Source organism: Zonotrichia leucophrys, chromosome Z (genome assembly GCF_028769735.1).
Source record: "Zonotrichia leucophrys gambelii isolate GWCS_2022_RI chromosome Z, RI_Zleu_2.0, whole genome shotgun sequence".
NCBI classification, from domain to species: Eukaryota; Metazoa; Chordata; class Aves; order Passeriformes; family Passerellidae; genus Zonotrichia; species Zonotrichia leucophrys.
In genome coordinates, this window is record NC_088200.1 from 39,950,770 (window position 1) to 39,970,269 (window position 19,500).

At 34.7% G+C, this 19,500-nt stretch overlaps 1 protein-coding gene across 3 annotated transcripts in view; it reads left to right on the forward strand.

The window, feature by feature from the left end:
- KDM4C (lysine demethylase 4C) overlaps window positions 1-19,500 on the forward strand; it is a 243,700-nt gene that overhangs the window by 54,516 nt on the left and 169,684 nt on the right. Inside the window, exon 9 of one of the 3 annotated variants that reach the window (XM_064736292.1) lies at window positions 12,263-12,342. The exons of the other annotated variants lie outside the window; for them this stretch is intronic. Coding sequence (XP_064592362.1) covers window positions 12,263-12,319 — 57 coding nt within the window. The 3' untranslated portion in view covers window positions 12,320-12,342. Of the gene's footprint in view, window positions 1-12,262; window positions 12,343-19,500 lie in introns of those variants that run through there. 3 annotated transcript variants of the gene reach the window in all.

Here is a 19,500-nt window from a genome sequence, read left to right on the forward strand (position 1 = left end):
CAGTATTTGCATAGACCTCTGTGAACTCAGCTAGCTGAATTTCTGCAGCTTTTCAGTCCAGTGTTAAGGTACGTGGCAAATGCCTATAATTAGCTCCACAGCCAGGCTTTCATCTTATCTCCCTTTCAAGATTTCCAGTAGCCTTCACTTTACATGGCTTCTCCTTCACATGCACAGATGCAGACATAAATTGCACATTTCTCACTGGATGCTCATAAGAAAATGCATGTATATCACCTTGGCTTAAATTTATTTTAAACTTTCTTTTCAAAGTGCTAATAGTCCTAACAAAGAGAGGGGAAGAAACCAAAGTAATAGCAATAAATCCTAGCACAGCATTTATGGCCTCAGTTGATACAGCCAGCCTTTCATTCTGCATTGCTCTCGACATAGGCAGTTCTATCAGCGGGCAACTCCCTTGCCAGAAAATGATTTTGTGAGCATTTCAGTTTGAGACTGTTTCAGTGCTGCACAGATGCTAGCTCACAGGGAGAAGCTCCACAGCAAGTTACAGGATGCCCAAGGAAGTTACAAGGTCCTGCTGCACTTTACTAACCATCCCATCAGCTTCAGAAGGTAGTGTTGGCAGCTTCTGAGGCAAGTGGAGCAAAAAATACCCACACTGTTTGGGGACTATATGAAGGCTGGATTTGCTAAGGGGACAAAAGATAAATTCAAGTAGAATCGAGTTATTTTCTGTAAATACTTAATATTCCATAATAATAAAAAAAAGAAAAATAATTTTGTATAACTATACTCTGTTTCTTGGTTGCAGTGTTTCTCTAGAAAACCATGAGTATATCTACAATTAATTTTTTTATTAAAAACATTATTTTATTAAAAACAAATGTTTTATTACAACATTTGATAACTTCCTGAAGGTGTTAATTAAAAAGGTTAAAAGTTGGTATCTCGAAAGAATACCAATATTTTAGTCAGTTTTATTTTCAGGTCCAGTAACTTCATTTAAAAGGAAACGCAAATAATCCCAAACCAAAACCCGCACAATCTTGCAGTCTCATTTGTCATTCTTTGGGACTACTGATACTGCGGCTGACTTGTGTTTTCTTTATGTGTAAAGTGCAAGAATTTTAATTAAAAATAATGTTTTGTATCCTGCAGTTCCTCAGTATTGTACTGCAGAAATTGTGTGCATCAGCAAAATGCAGTATTATCTAGGTCAGTTCATTGCTGTATTCTCCTTAGAGAATATTCTGTACTGATGACTGATTATTTGTCTTCCTACAGGAACACTCTTATTTTTTTATAGAGTAATTGCTAATTGCTTACAGATGGATTTCTGTCTAAGAAAAAGAAAAAAAGAAATACAATCAATATTTTTCATTGATTTTGTGGGAAAAAAAATCCAACAAAGATTTTTGTTAAAGTGGTAGTAAATATTTAGGCTATGTGATGATGCTGCTTTCCAGCAGGTAATGAGATGTTGTTAAACGTCACATGCAAGTGTTAAATATGAGATATTTTTAAAAATCACATGCAAATGTTAAATTAGAGATATTTTTGACCCTTGGTATTGGACACTTAGATTAAACAGACCATGAATGCAATTTCCAGCAATGATTTTCTGTCTTTAAAAATGCTGAACTTATGGTCTTGCTTTCACTGTGTGTCTCCTAACTAACTGTAATAGTTGAACCCTGATAGCAGGGATGTGTCCTCCAGCTTGTTTTCTAGAGTTTGTGCAAGAATGTCATGGTTTTAAACCCAGCAGGAGATGAAAAAGCGTGCAGATATTCATAAACTCCACTTCTCTTCCTCCCCAACCCAGTGGAATGGGGAAGAGAATCAAAGTAAAACTTGCATGTTGAGGTAAAAATAGTTTAAAAATTCAAAATAAAGTATAATACAGTAGTAATGGTTAGTGATAATAAAAAGGGAAAAATCAAGTGGTGCACAATGCAATTCCTTACCACTCACTGACTGATGCCAGACCCCTCTTGCTTCAGCAGAGGGGTCTGGCATCAGCAGAACCCACACCAGCCCTTTCCAGGTAGCTCCCCCCAGTTTATACCCTGGACATGATGTTCTGTGGTGTGGAATATCCTTTTGGTCAGTTCTGGTCACCTGTCCCAGCTGTGCTCCCTCACAGTTTCTTTTGCTCACCTCCTCACTGACAGAGCACCAGAAAAGAAAAAAAAAGTTCATTAGCTTGGGATAAACACAACTTAGAAAAACTCCAAACATCAGTGTGTTACAAGGATCCTCACTCTTGAATCCAAAACACAACAGTGGAACAGCTACTGAGAGTAGGTAAATTCTATCCTAGCTGAAACCAGAACAAAGCTTTGGGACAACATCCTAAAAGAAATACTAGGTGGCACCTCCAGTGTGCTGTTTGCTGCAGCTCAGCTACTGGTTTTAGCTTGCTTTTGAACAAAATCAAGTTGTACAGAATTGAGTAGAAATAAAATATAAGGAATCCAAACAACCTTCCAAACCTCCTAGCTCCAGAGAAGAAACAGTGTAGTTCTTGCTGTCTTTTTCCATAGGCAAGAGGAAGAGAAACAGTAGATCCTGGTGGAAAGAACAAATCAGTCACCCTGTCCTTAAGATGCTTGGCAAAAGGATGTGGTGCAGAGGGATATTAGTGAAGTGCTGGTGAGTGGATATGTCACAGTTTACTGAAAGAAAGGAAGGTAGTGTTTGTGCTAGATACAAATGTAGTTGTGTTGTTCTGTCAGGATGAGAGGTACTCTTCAGCTTTAGATACTCTTAATAATTTTAATAATCCTATAATTTTCATTTGCTGAATGCTGTTTATTGTTGAAAAAGATAATTGAGTGGTATGAAATAGGAGCAGCTAGGAGGTTCCTTCAGGCTTCTATGGATTTTCTTGTTTTCCTACATTTATTTGAGTAGGCTGGCAATGTGTGGCTTCATGAAGCGCATTTTTGAGTTTCCTTACTCCAGTGGATTTTGCTACTGCTGATAAAGCAGATGAATCAGTGGCTATTAGCTTGTATGTTTTCTAGGTATCTGCTTTGATTTGTGCTGAGTAGGTAACTTGTGTGGGGAAAATAGGTGGCTGTTAGTTATCGGTATTGGTGATGGTGAATAGAAATGTTTGCACATCATTCTTTGTGTGTACAGGAGGCTGTGATTTGGTTATGGCTCTCTAATTCTTCTCTACACAGTTATGATTATTTTAGTTTGTTTACTTTCATTTTCCTCTGGTTACTGTTTTAGCCCCCCTGAGTCCCCTATGTCTTGGTTTAACCCCATCCTGAAACAAAGCGCTTTCTCCCCTCAGCCCCTGGTAGGATGTGGAGGAGAATTGGGGAAAAAAAAAGTTTCTGTGGACTGAGATAAGAACAGTTCAATAATTGAAATAAACTATTATGGTAATATAGTAAGAATTAAATATGGGACAGGAAGAGTGAAAGGAATAAAACCCAAGAGAAAGTTGTTGACTGACGCCAGATTCTTCTCACAGGCATGACTAGCCTTTTCTGGCCAATTCCCGTCAGTTTATACTCTGGGCATGACATTCTGTGGTGTGGAACATTCCATTGTCCAGTTTAGGTGAGATGTTCTGGCCATGCTCTGTCCCGGCTTCTTGTGAATCCTCTTGTTGTCAGAGAATGGAAAACTGTAAACTCCTTGATGTTTAGAGTAAGTGCTACTGAGCAAAAATGAAAACACATGGTATGTTATCAACATTATTCTCATACTGAATCCAAAACACAGCACTGTACTGGCTACTAGGAAGAAGCTATTCTATCCCAGCTGAATAAAGGACCCCTGTCTGTTGCTTTTCCAGATTCTTGTCAGGGTCTCTCAGCTCTCAGACATCCCGTGTCCATGCTTTCACAAGCTTTCAGAGGAAGTCCTGATATTTCACAATACTGCTCTTGCAGTATAGTTGCTTACTGTGTCTGTTTTGTGGGACCACTTGGTGACTTTCACTCAGTATAAATGTATGTAAATTTTACTGCCTGCTCTCAGGGATAGCGTCACACTAGGTGATTTTACTAGTCAGTGTAATGATTCTTTTGTACTGCAGCTCCTTTTAAGACGTGATTTGTTTTCAGATGTTGATGCTGGGAAGCTTTTTGTTGTTTAGCTGATATGTAGAACCTGAGAATCTACCAACCTTTTCTACTTGAAACTAGGGGTACTTAAGTATTATTGCTCTCTTTCATAAAATTAAGTCAGTAATTACTCGTGCATTCTTCAGTGGTAGCTGCTTAGCAGGTGTTTTCTGTGGATAGGTTGGATCAAAGTGCTGGCCTGCAGGTTGTATTTTTCCCTTTGGTGGGATGAAGTGCAGTTGTTTTGATGTTAGGTTTGATGGATTTGTTTGCCACTGCATTCATTAGCTTCACATCAAAAAACTGACAGGCTGTTAAATGAAACTTTGGCTTAGATTTTCAGCTTGACTGTTTCAAGACCTATGTGAAGATATTTTGTTTTTGTGCTGCTGCAGCCTCAAGCAGTTATGACTGTTTCAAAAAGAAGAAAATTTAATATCTTGATTTATCTGGGTACAAGACTCATTGTCTTGAAGATAGCTATATCCAGCTTATGTTATCCAAACAATATATTTATTTGAAAATATATATTGAGACACAATATATATGATTTAACTGATTTTATCAGAGGAGAAATTATATTTACTGCACAAAAATGCTTCCACCTCTCAAAATTTATTGAGGTATTTTTTTTTCAATGAGGATTATGTTTAGGTTGCTTTTGTGCAATAAAATGTCTGTTCAAAATGAAAAAATAATCCAACTCAAGTGGACCATTTTATTTTTCAAATGTGGGTGAGTAAAATTAAAAGATACAGGTTTAAAAACTCTCCCTACCCCAATTGCAGTGTTTTAGTAGTGACTGTCAGAAATAGCTATGTGCATATGCTCATGAGTTATTATTCTATCAACTTATTTTATTATTTTGGTTTTCAAAACTTTTTTAAACACAACATGTATATAAATTTGATAGCAGTCTGCAACAATACCAGCATCATTCATGCTGTACAAATCAATGTTTTTACTTGCTAGATCATAATTAGCCACCTTATATCTTTGACTTGTTTGCTGATGAAATTTTACAGGTTTTCTGGAACCAGACATGCTTTCCATTTCTGGTCTGGATTGTTAGTACGCTACTTCAGAGCAAATCCTGTGCATTCTGCAATTTGACGTTTCACTTCATAATCACAATGCCTCTCTCAGCTTTGCAGTTGTCATGGAATTTTATCTTCTATATTTTCTTTATTTCTTTGACATTGTTCTCTTACTTATTTTTTTTTGCACCTTACTGCCATCATTTAGTACCTCTGTTTAATTCTTACATCACAAATTCATAATTTCCACAGAACAGTAGCTATTAAAATTTCCCACTTTAAAATTTATTGCTGAAATGGGAGATTGTCAGTCTCCCACAGGGCTGTAACTTGCACAGTCTTGGATTTCTAGTACTGTGACATTTTGAATTAAGAATTAGGTTTTAGAAGTCGAAAGGAATAGTAATAATCACAATACTTTTTACCTGTTTTTGTAGAATAACATTCTACTGTTGTTTTGAACCGTCCCCTTTAGGCAGAACATTTAATTATAAAATCATATGAAATCTCATAGGGTGTTGTTCCTGTGTTCCCACAGTCTGAGCTATGTTATGTGCAAGTACTGATGTTGTCTGTGATGTGTAGTGTATTCTGTGGTTCCGAAATTCTCCTGTATTCTTGTGAGTCTTTTTCAGCTGTATACCACAATTTTTTTTTTGCAATATAAAGTACATGTAAGTAGCATTATGCATGTATATTTCTGGCACAGGGCTCTCATGCAAGCTGCTGCACTATTTATTAAATAAAAGTTGACCAAGAAAACTACCACTTCTTTCTCTTATGCAGTTTTTGATGAAGTAAGGAGAGGAGAATTCTGTAAACATCTAAAATGTTGGAGTACATTCTGACACCTGTGAGTGAGTGGAAATGATGGAATCTAATCTTCCTTTTTTTCCCCTAAGTGTTATCCAAGAGGTTCCATTTATCAAAGTAAAAAATGTACCAAGCTGGCATACTTGGATGTTTAGAAGATTTTGTTTTATAGCAACTTGCACTCAACAAGGTGATATTTTTAAAGAAAAAGTCAGTAAATTACAATAAACTTGCTGTTTCGGAGTATAATTTATTTAAAATTTTGAGTAAATCAATGCAGTTTGCCTTTCCTTACTTTTTGTGAGAATGCAGATTATATTTATTCTCAATTTGCTGAGGAAGAAGTTTTGCCACTATGGAAATTTCTCTCTCTATATTAATGTCATAGCCTTTAGAGAGAGATTATTTTCATTCCAGCTTTTTAAAGAAAGTAGAATTTAACTAAGAAATTATTTTCATAAATATGAACTTCACAAGAAGGCTCTTTGGGCTTGAATCAGCTGGTGAAACACAGGTGTCTGACACCATCTCAGATGTTTTTCCTTCCTCTGTCTAGTCAGAAGAGTACAAATCTCAGGAATCCAGTATAATATTTAGAGCTCAGTCAGACATCATATATACCAGGATGTGGTTCAGGTGTCAGTGCATGCCTGGTTAACAGAACTGAGTCCCCTATTATTGTATTCCTTTTATTTACACCCTTTGCAAATGTAAAACTCATTCTTGTATCCTTAGAGGAAGTCAGTTCTTTAGCCTTGCTAGATTAATTTAGCATTTTGGCAGTGGGCAGTGACCTACTGTGGCAGGCAAAAAGGTGACTTAAATGTTAGGGTTAAGTTCTCTTTAAACCACCAGCTGCCAGCCTTTCTTATTATAAAGCAAAACATTCAAATACTGCTACGAATGCTAGTTAGTTACATACTTTCCTTCATTTATTTAATTTGGAACCATTTTAAGTCTGCATTTGAATCGTCCGGGAGTTCAAGATACTAGAAACCATTCTGCTATGTTTCTCCATGCAATTTCAATTGTCTTTGACATGGTTTGGAACTCAAATCTATATTTTATTGTTTTGTTTGTTAGTGGGTTCTGTTTGATTGCTTTTTCTTCGATATTATTTTTCCTTTTTCATCTCTTCTGTATATAGAGATAAAACTTTGTATAAGGATGATTTTTGTTTGGTTAACTAATGTGTCTATTAGGACCTTGTGCACCTCTGCTGGTCCTGCAGTTAGTACTGTCGTAGTACCAACTATAGGAATTGCTAGTTTGGCTCAGGCCAAACATTGTAGAGATAAGCATGTACTTGCAACTTTCCCTCTGTTTTTCTTAGAGTCTCAGGAATATTATCTAAAAATTAAGAAGAGTAGCAGTAGCGTAGATTCGAAACACATGATTTTTTTATTTCCTGCTTCTGAAAGAAAACACTGTAAATATAAATACAGAGTTCAAAATCCTTGACTTAGAATAGTAGAGAAGGCATCTATGACTAAAGAGAAATAATTATATACTCACATCCTGCGGTAACTACACCAGGGTAAATAAAGTGTAGACATCACTTCTAGTACCAGTGAGTTGATGTAGCCTAGCAGATACATGGAGTAGGAGCTGAACACAGGAAATGCCTCAGCTGTATTTTTAGTCTCCCCCACTGTGCTTGCTAGTTGAATTAGTAGACCTTGTTCATATGCTAGTTAGAAATTATAAATCTTTGAAAGTTTTGAAAAGGGTCTTAAATGGACTGTCCAACTTGCCCTTGGTTTGATTTTGGATAAAACCCTCAACAAAACATACCGCTATGCTTTACAAAAGGAGGAGAAATAATTTTCTGAAATGTTTTATAGCAAAAAAATGGATTAAGATCGCAGTGCTAGTGTGGTTGTATTCAGTTTTTAAGGTTTGTTTTTCTGCCCGAGGTGTGAACAACTTGTTGCGAAAAAAGGTAGAATTAATCACCTTGGAGGTGTCATCTTTTTCTGATAATATATTGAGTCACCTCTTAATTCAAACAAAATATTAACACAAAAAAAAGCCACATTAAAGTTTTAGAGCAAGGGCACTTCTACATGTTACTAGACCTTGCATTCATCCTGAGAGTGAAATAAGTTACTTCATTCTTTTGTAATGGATGTAATCAAATTAGTGCAGGTAAGACTGACTCTCTGTTTGTTCTCTTTATGTAATATGTTGTCATATGTTCAACAATGTTATCAGATATATTACTATTTTTCAGGTCTTAAAAAAATCTCACTTTTGCCATGTCCCATCCCATGTACTTGCAATTCTGGGGGAAAATTTTGAACTGAAGTTTCATATATTTTAATATATTTATATGTAAAAAACATAGTTTGCCCCAGAAAGCTAGAACTATGCCTGCTTCTAGAAGGCAGTCCAGTTTGAAATATCCAGCAAACACCTGAATGAAAAATTATCTTGTTCCCATTGTGCTTATAGCTGGATTTTCCAAATTATTCCAGTGAAGTTACTTCAGTTACTTATGCTGAGTATGTTAATACAGTTCAGTAAATGCAGTGTTTCACTGGTTTTTTCAAGGTTTTTTTAGAACAATTACAATATACAAGAAAGACATTAAGGTCTGGATATTTTGATACATTAGTATGAATGCTGTGGGATGAACCTATGATACATGTAGAGAAGAAATGTAACCTTTATACATTTTTGTTTCCAGTGGACTGAGGAAGACTGTAAAAATCTACTCTTACAGGAGAAATTTACAATAAAGTAACATCACAAAATCCCCTTCTCCGTGTTCTTCTCCCCTTTTTATGTGGGTGATTGCAGGTATTGATATGCTGGGATTAGTGTATCAGCCATTAAGTTGTTATTTGGATTATAAGAATCTGTTTTATAGTCTAAGATTGTACAGGATTTTACTAAAAAAAAATCCAGGTAGGTGGCATTTAGTAAGTCTGTTGAATGCCTTTGAAACAGACTGTAAGTTAATAATTTGGCAGATGTTTCTGAAGTTAAAAATTATTCCAGTACTTTCTTGTTAATCAGTTACTTGTGGGTTTCTGTGTTTTTTACCTGTATGAATGAAATATTTCAACTCAGATGATTTAAATTAATTTTAATGCTGAAATTCAAAATTATGCTATGATATGAAACAATGTGCTGGGTGATGCTGTGTGTTCTGTGAGCCTTATTGAATAGCTGTTTGAGTGAGTAGGGGGTTTTGAGTGAGTCTACATAGAATAAATTCTGGCAAAATCTCCACAAAATTATTCATAGTTACATTCCTTTTTTGTGTGGATGAGATATATAAGTAGAGGTGACTTCAAGTTTTCTTGAAGTTTTGCTGAAGAAATTCCATGGGCTTAGGAACTGTAGAGAATTCTACCTTGGCCAGAAGTGAGTCTTATATATGTTCTTATTTCATGTCTGATTCCCTGTAAGTGTAAGTATAGTTTCAAAGAGGTGATAAAAAGAGGATAAAGAAATAATGTGTTAGATCTTGCTGTGAATACAGTAAAGGGAGACTGTTTTCAGTCAGTCACATTGGACAGAAGAATAGGGTGTGGCTGTCAGGGTAACTATATTTTATACAAGTTTCCTGATAGGTAAAGAAAAGACACTCTTGTTTACTTCAGGGAGGCTAAATCTTACCACAAATAGAAAACCCTCAAGAAGGACAGTATAACAAATACAGATATAATGTATCTGTGATTATAAAGCAAACTACTTGATGGTGGTGGAATTACTAAAGTGCTTTTGTCCTGAAAAAGGCTGTTAAAAATACAAGAGTGTTGTGATAAAGGTCAGATTTTTGAAAAAATACTGAATATTTCTAAAAATAAATGTTTGGTGGTGACATTTTTATTATTTTATATTACATCAAGACGACAATAACAAAAAGTAAAAAATGTAAGTGTTGAAGTGGGATTGCCCTACATGGAATATAGCTGCAAAAATATAACAATAATGTAAAAGATATTATGTGCTAGCATTTGCAAGGAGTAAGAGCATGATCATTTTCATTTTGCTTGATGTGATTAGAGGTGTTTACAGTTTGAGTTGACTTCAGTGTTACATTGGTTTAACTGAAAGCAGACTTGGTCAAGTAATGTTGTGAACAAATTACACAGCATTTTATTTTTGGAATTTTATTCAAATGAATGGATTTTTATTCAAATGAACTCATAAATTGTGGGTTTGGCTAAATTTCAAATTTTGAGATAAGGAATATACCCTTCACTTAAGATAGAGAAGTTATCTTGAAGTGAATAAAGATGAAACCAATTGTAAGCTACACTGTATGACTAGATCTATATAGTAGCAACTATCTTCAACTCAATTTCAGACAATCCTCTACCCCAAAACAGAGGAAGAGTGTATATGGAAAAGATGTGGGTCCTATGAAATTGAAGAGAGAAAAAGCAGTGAAGGAAACAGCCATGAGGCATTTTAAGTGTGATCTTGGGGAAAGTGAGACATCTAAAGGACTGAGGGAGGTGTATGTAGAATTTCTGTCGTTGCTATTTCACTGCTCTTTCTATTTGATCATGGTTGTCTATAGAAGACAAATATTTTTTACCTGCACTCAGACAGATTAGTCTCAAAAAAATAGCTGCTTGCATCATGAATTTAATTTCATACAAGGAGTGGTGTCAAGTTTGTTGAATACCCTGAACAAGAATAAGTAGGGTATTAAAAGTGAAATAGTTAAATTTACGCAAAATCACAAGTGTTTTCTTGAGTTGTTTTTTTGTTTTTTTTTTTTTTTTTATTTTAGACTGGACTTCAGCACAGTAACCAGATATTGGACTTTTTTCTTAATGCAGAAATGCTATTGGAGTTTGGGATGTTTGTGCCGTTAAGATCTGACTGTCTTGGTTCAGATCTGGAGAGGAAAAATTTTGAGGTTTTCTCTGAAGCTGTAGCAGGCACATTTAAAATCAAGTTTTCATAGAGTTTGGCTAGAAATGAATAAGTTAGAATTAAGTTGTCAGTAAAGTCCTTGTTTTTGGTAAAGGTTTGTATTCTGCATAATTAAATAGAGTGTAATTGCTGGTGCCTTAATAAAGCAATGATTGGATATGGCCCCTTGTATATTTTTATTGTTATTCACAGCCACTTGTTCCCCACACATCTACAACCTATAATCCTTTTTAAACTTATGTCAAATTCTGGACAGGGCAGTTTGTTTTCTGATAGTTTCATACACAGTCCTGAAGGTCTGGTATTTGAAGGTAAGAATTAGGAACTCAACAGAGGTATGTTTGTTTACAGGGCTTTTCTTCTTGTAATTTGCTTTGCAGTAGCAGTTAAAAATTGTATGCGTTTTACTTGCCACTATTTAAAGTTTATATTATATTTCTATTGTAGTTTATATTATAAAATAGTCTAAGATTGTACAAGACTTGTGTTTCAAGAGCATTCTAATTGAATTCTTCCTTATAAAAGTAGTTTTCTTTACAAAATCATTGGTTTATTTGTAATTTTTATTAAGCAGTCCTCTTACCATCTGTTTAAAAAAAGGAAATGCCAAATTAATGTAAAAATGTTACGTGTATTTAAAGGTAGAACAGTCACACCAGCAACTCCTTGTACATGACTCAACTGAATAGTTGATAGTGTTTTTGAAACAGGACAGAACATAGCTTTTCTGTTTATGATCTCTAAGTCCTGAATGTCCCATGAAACAAACCAAACAGTTGACAGCATGCCATAAAAGACAGTGTCACTGGTGCGTTTTTAGGAAATCATTAGAATATTTGAATTCTGCCCTGGTCCCCTGCTTGCAAAGTTATCAGAAAGAGTTAGCACTAATGAGTAAATCTAAACGAAGAGGTGATGCAGACTCAATTTAGGGGATTTCAGTAAGACATTTCTAAATACAGCATTTGCTGTATTAGCAGAATGCTGGGCAGGTAGATGGTTTACCTTGCCATATTTGTCCTCCTTCCCTCACGTACTTTGCTTTGATTACAACAAAAAAAGATTCTAAACTCAAAAGGTAGAAGCTTGTTAGCAATATTTATTAGTTTCTGATGGCCAGATCATTGAAAGGAAGAACCTATGCAAAAGTTTTCTAATCTTTACCACTGTGGATCTTTGATGTCTGAAATATAGCACGTCCCCACATATTGCTTCCAGGGAAGCAGACTGACAAACTTTTAACCAGCTAGCAATTATCACTGTGGCCTATCTATCTATCTATCTATCTATCTATCTATCTATCTATCTATCTATCTCTGTATCTCTGTCTGTATCTAATATTCAATATTCAATCATTTCAATATTTGTTTCTTAAGCTTAGAAACAAGTCATAGATATACCAAGGTACACATTTTAGATAGAAATATTAAATCAATCTTCACTTTGTCTTCATTATTATAGGATCTTCTGCCCAGAAAAGATGAAGCTGTCTTACAGTTCTCTGGTGGCTGTAGCTGAAAGATCCTTGTGGTCTGTCTTTAATGGTGTGGCAAGTTTTGTTGCTTGATCTTGCAACCTAGTCAGTCAGGCTTCTTAAAAGAAACTGCCCCTCTGTCTTAAAAAGGCTGCTGTTATTGAATCTGATATTCAGAATTATGACGTCCTTGCTTTAATTGTTTAATTAGGGTTTAATTCAAAGGTTTTTTTAGATTATGAGAACTCTGAAACATTGTCATGCCTGTGAATTTCATGGTCTTGTGAGGGGTAGAATGTGGAAATAAATTTATTAAAATCTGTTCTTTCAGCACATAAATGAAATGCTGACTTTGTAAAAAATAAGGATTTGAAAAATTTTTATTTTTTGAGCTACCTTGACAGAAATATATTTTGACAAGATTCTATAGCTAACCAGTTTTTCTGTTTCTGACTTTTGAAAGCTGCTGAGCGTGTTTGTGCCCTATTGATAGCTAGCATAATTCACCGTCTCTAAAAAGCAGATTATATTTAATTTCAAACACAATTTCATTGTTAATAATGGCTATCACTGGGTCCTGGTAGTCTCCTGCATTTTTTTGAGTCTGCACCTTGTATGAGAAATGCTACTTGTGTTTTTGTAGGCAGATTGGTATTTTCTGTGAGCCAGGTATTCTGCCATGTACTCACTGAGTACTTACCTTGCGAGTGGAGAGAGTTGTTAACTTGAACGGAACTGTTCAATTGCTTGTGAACATGGGTCTGCACAATCAAACACAGCGATAGTCTATTAACTTGTATGGAAGAAGTCTAGAGAGTGAAGTGGATTTTTCTTACCCTGACTTTGTTGCTGAACTCCAATATGTAACCTAGTCAGTACTTTGTTTCTTAAAAATGATGTGTCTAGCACATAATGGCTAATTTAGAGTAATGTGGAATTTTACTGACTGCTGTGCTGCTTATAAAATTGTTACAAAACAGTTTGACTTGGAAAAGCTTTGAATCCAACTAGAATAAATTTAATGCAACTGCCTTTAATTAAATTTGCTTAATTTAAATAATGTAATTTGTATTGATTATGCTTCTGCAGTTCATTTGGATTTTTGTTTTTAATTAAGATTCAGTAATCTTGTTTTACCTTCCAGAGCTATTCGTAAAATGACTGTGAATAAAAAGCATGTTAATTAAGTTAACACTTTCATAAATTTATTAAACTAAAAGCATGTAATTTTTTTTTTCCCTATGAAGGTATCATATACAGAGGAATAGTTATTAGAAGGACAACAACTCAATTCTACTTGAATTTATCTTTTGTCCCCTTAGCAAATCCAGCCTTCATATAGTCCCCAAACAGTGTGGGTATTTTTTGCTCCACTTGCCTCAGAAGCTGCCAACACTACCTTCTGAAGCTGATGGGATGGTTAGTAAAGTGCAGCAGGACCTTGTAACTTCCTTGGGCATCCTGTAACTTGCTGTGGAGCTTCTCCCTGTGAGCTAGCATCTGTGCAGCACTGAAACAGTCTCAAACTGAAATGCTCACAAAATCATTTTCTGGCAAGGGAGTTGCCCGCTGATAGAACTGCCTATGTCGAGAGCAATGCAGAATGAAAGGCTGGCTGTATCAACTGAGGCCATAAATGCTGTGCTAGGATTTATTGCTATTACTTTGGTTTCTTCCCCTCTCTTTGTTAGGACTATTAGCACTTTGAAAAGAAAGTTTAAAATAAATTTAAGCCAAGGTGATATACATGCATTTTCTTATGAGCATCCAGTGAGAAATGTGCAATTTATGTCTGCATCTGTGCATGTGAAGGAGAAGCCATGTAAAGTGAAGGCTACTGGAAATCTTGAAAGGGAGATAAGATGAAAGCCTGGCTGTGGAGCTAATTATAGGCATTTGCCACGTACCTTAACACTGGACTGAAAAGCTGCAGAAATTCAGCTAGCTGAGTTCACAGAGGTCTATGCAAATACTGGTGGCAGACAGCTCTAAGTGGTAGCTTTAAACATCAGGTTTTGAACTTTAACATTTAGTTTACCTGAACTCATTCAGAAAGATTGATCTGATGTTGTCTCACTAAGTCTTTTTTGTTCAAAGTAACTATTTCAGCTACTGGTAATGCAGTGGTACCACGTAAATTCTGTCAGATAATTTGTCATAAGGGAAGACCTTCTCCCTCTCTACCATTGCCTGAAAGCACCTGGAAGTGAGGTGAGGGTTGGGCTTTTCTCTAAGTCACAAGTGATAGGATAAGAGGAAGTGGTCTCAAGTTGCACCAGGGGAGCTTTAGATAAGGTATTATCACACATTTCCTCATGGAAGGTGTTGTCAGGTATTGGCCAGGCTTTCCAGGAACCTTGGCAATGCTGAGTTAATGGTTGGACTTGATTATTTTACGGCTTATTCAAAAGTAAATGATTTTATGTCAGAGGAACAGCTCAAAAAACAGTGAGCTAATTACACTTCAGTGTTATAGCTGGGATCAAAATTATATGGGATTTTGACTAACTAGGCAGAAATCTCCAGCAGTTTGTGTCCTGAGGTGCTTTCTGGGCTCTGATTTGGTCATTATATCTCCTCAGATTTCATTTGCAAATGGATTGTTGGTACATTCTGTTGTTCTTTATAATAAAATTATAGCAGAAAGTAAGTCTGGGAATTTTTCCATGAGTTGTTTTTGCAGTTATCATTATTCCTGCCTTTATTCATAGGTTTGAAAGATAGTTAACAGTAAAATAATCTTGCTTTCTAAATTGTTTTTTCAGTGGCTTTATATGTGGGCACAGATTTGTGTTTGCCTAGCCTGTGGTTATGCTTGCCGTTCAAACTTATGTGTGATTAAGCATTTTCAAAGTAATTAAAAATGATGTTGGGTTAAAGCATTTTGATGCGGTATAGTTGCTTATTTACAATATTTATTCATCTCTTACTTCCCTAAGATAATGCACAGTGGGTCTCCCTGTCATTAGTGTAAACTGCTAATTGTACTTATTTGTTATCCTTGAGTGTCCTGCTAACCAAGATGATACAGCAAGAAGTAAAGTACAAAAATCTGTGTTTAAAGTATTATATAGATGCACTATTTGCAATTTGCAACTAATAATTACTCTATTTTTATTAAACAGTAATGAATTTAGAACTTTTCCTTAAACAATCAGCAAAAATGTATGTTAGAAATACAGTGAATAATGAAAATCCTTGCTTTGATTTTTGCCCTTATGAGTATGAATTAGTTGGTTACTTAAAATAATGCTTAAACTATATAACATCACAGTCTCTGTTCTGTTTTGTCACCAGTGGTAAACAATTGAAAATATATGAATGTGTGCTAAAAAGCAGCAGAGGATTATTCAGATTATTACATTGAACTCTGTTGATACTCTGAATCTTAAGAAGTGAGATGCAAGAAGTTTTCTGATAATGTAGGACTTTTGAAAGCAAGTTATAATTGGTACAGTTTTCTCTAAACTGGTCATTAATGAGAATGATCAATTAACTGTTCTCTGCAAAGTCTGAAATACTGGTAATTTGCAGAAGAAAAGTGTAAAGTCAGGTGACATACAGCAGTTCTTCTTTTTGAGGGCTTCCCTAGTGTCCAGAATATACGTAATTTCTTGAAATTTTAAATGTATAGAAATGAGGAAAAAAACTTTTTAAAGACTTTTATCTTTTTCTCCCCATCTTTCTCTTTTTAAAAGTAAATTTTTACTCTGTTACAGTAGTTCTCAGGATTTTGTTGCTTGAAGAAATATGTTTTTACTGCTATGTTACAATGATTTACTGTAGGCAGAAACTCAATACAAGTTGTTTGCTGGACATGAATGCATTATTTAAAGTTATAACAAGTGAGAATAAGAATTGTTTTAGTGATGTTAATGCATTTTCTCTTAGAAGGAGCATTCCTTTATGAGGAATAAAGGAATATTCCTTTATTCTTTTACAAACTAGGCTGTGTTTATAAGCAATCATATTTAGTGAAGGAATTGAAATTATATTCTAAAGAAACTTCATTTGCCTTTATTTGCATTTAGAATTCATTGAAGAACTTTTATTCTTCACCATACTATGGCATGGTGAGTTAGCCTGCAAGATCTCCGTACAGAGGGAAGTTACTCACATTAACTGGTGTTTGAAATTTGGGATGTGTTCAGGTGGAAGATAAATCTCTGCTACCTTTCTTACGAAAGGTAGAACTATATGAGCTTCTAAGTCCCTTCCTTGAAAGACTAGACTTGAAATTTTACCTTCTAGCATATTTATAGAAACAACATGAAATACAAACAAAATAATAATTATATTACATAATTATATAATAATTGCATTGTATAAACATATAGAATGACTTTTGGATAATATATTTAATAATATGGAGATAAATGCACATATAGTACATTTATAATCCATTTGCTTTCTAGGATAGTTATTTAAGGGGTTTTTTTTGAGAAAATAGTGGTCAGTAACAAAATTAAAAAGGTGTTCACTTTGGCAATTTGATTTGCTAATTGACTTTTATTTACAGCTTTGATGTATCATTTTGGCAGCTGAATATTTTTGTGTAGTCACATCGCTTATAAATGTTAGTTGATAGACTGTCTGCTACTTAAGAAAGTTAAAGAAATACTAGTGTTGTCATGGTACCTATTCTTTTTTCCTTTTCAAATGGTTCTTGTAGTTCTCTGGTATATAAATAAAATATATGTAGGGGCAAGATTTTAGAGAAAATCACAATTTAGGGTTCTGTTTTATATAGTCTTAAGCTTGCCAAATATTGATGAAAAAGGCTTTTAAAATGGGAATAATGAAGAAAACTTGATGGTAAGATGAACACAATTCCCTTTTACTTAGACTATGCTGTAGGTAGTATTTCTTTTTGTTTGTTCCATTTTACCTCAGTCCTGAGCCCTTCTGTGGTTTAAACAAAACGAAAAGGATATTATTAAAACATCCTGTTGAAAAAATGCAATATTGTTGTTTATATGCTGAGAGAACATAGTGCCTTGTTTCCAAGGTGATCTTAAGCTGTGTGTGCCGCTAATCATACCTCAAGCAGCATAGAAAGGAATCAGAGGCCTGTGTAGATACATGCTAAAATGTGAATTGAGATGAAATTACTTAGTGTGATCTAATGGACACATCATAAAACTGCAGGTAATGTAAAGAATTTCTGTTTTAGCAGGACTAGGAGGTTTAATGCTGGAATGAAATTTAGACTGCCATATGATCTACCTGAACCTTTCAATGTATGTCTAACTGAATGTGCACTGCTGTTAATTGAAACTGTTGGTGGCTTACAGTTCTCTCTGGCTCCAGCAGATGTTAATGACATATTAGCATTACCAGCAGTAAGCTATACTATTTATAAAAAAAAAGTTTAAAAGGCAGCAAGAATTTATTCTAACTAATGATTCAAATATTTATAAATGTGAATCTGTTTAACCAGTATAATATCTGTAGGCTATATAAGAGCATACTGGTTGATCTGTAGTTTAAGTAACTATGTTTTGTCATCAAACAGTCTGTACAGACTGAAAATAGTGTTTTTTCCTAACTGCTTATATACTGTTCCTTTTTAAAACCACCTTTGAAGTCAGTGTGGAGAAGATCGGTTTTCTTATCGATAAATTAAATATAATTTGTTACTCAATTTGAGGAAAAAATGGTGAAAAAATTGAATGGAATTACTGTTTTCATATAGTAATTATTTAAAGTGAGATCATGTAGGTAAATCTATCTAACAGTAACATGAAATCAGTAATGTTTATTTTTCAACTCTTTCTAACATTTGCATATTTTCTTGTCTTTGGATCTCTTTTGTATTGGGGTTTTTTTGACAAGTCTTTGTAAAACAAAAATTTGGGATGTCTTGGAATTACATAATAACAAAACAAATATTTGAGTTTCAGTAACAGATATTATTCATAGTGGAGGGCAAGCTCTGATTTTATATCCAGTTTTAGCTATTCATCAGCAGAGGGCAATATAACTTCATTCATTTCCTTGAAAGGATTTAATTTGTTGATCTTTTTATTTCTAATTTTAACTAAGGGAGCACCTACTTCTAAATACTGAGAAAATTTGTGAACTCATGATGAAAAAGCAATGAGCTGTGGTATTAGTATTCCTTATGCACTTTCAGGAGCCTGTATAAACTTCCTGGTAGCTGTACTCTGTGGGATGTGTTCCCTGAGTTCATAAGCAAGCAAAAAATGTCTCAACTTTATGGAGATAGCAGAATGTATTTTTATTTTTCCACTGGATTAGCTGATACAGCCTCAGCAATCAGCTCATACGCCGTTTCAGTGGTCTGTTTATTTTCTTTTTTGTTTGTGGACTTCTGTTTGCTCTGGGACATATATATTTTTTCCCCTTGGACAGTCTCATGCAAAGCTTGGCATGCTTTTTACATCTATTTCAGTTTTGTTGTAGGATTAAATCCCTTATGAAGGGAGAACTTTTAGTACTTGATAGAATCTCAGTACATGTGTTGTAAATTAGGTGTAGTGATAAGCTGTGCTGTAATAATTAAGAAAAACTAGATTTAGGCCTTCATTTCAACTTATTCATTTCACATATTAGAAGAAGAGTCTTGTTTTATAGCTGGAGTGGTAAAATGAGCCTTTGCACTCCTTAGGAAGCATGTGTACAATAACCTTTTAGTATACACTGTGTTAGTACTAATATATTGTGTAGTTCTTTGATTTTTATATTGCCATTTGAATTTCATTTAGTTCTTCTTTCAGGACATGTCAGGAATCCTAAAATGGATGTTCCTGTGTGGCAAATTTCTTTTTTTTTTTTGAAAATCTGCTTTCCTATTTCTAATGCTCTTGAGGCATATTCAGAAAGACTTCAGACATATGGTTTCTTGTTTTTCATCTTCTCCTTTGGGCATCAAACATTCAATGAGTCTACTTTACTGTCAGAGCATAAATACAGTTCCTGCTAACAGCCTGGGATAGGCAGCATTTACCAGTGTTAAAACATGAGGCTAGGATTGAAATATTTTGTTGTTCAACTTGGCTCGCTGAATGACCTTAGGTAGTAGCATCCCTCTCTTTACTTTTGTTTGTAATGCATTGGACAATGCTGGCCTACCTCTATTACTGAAATTGTTTTGAAGATTAATTTGCCTCTCTTTAAGCTGTAATATTTAAATTGCAAATAACAATAGAACTCCTTTAGCTATTGCATGCAGATAAAAATGGTAAAACAGATCATAAAGAAT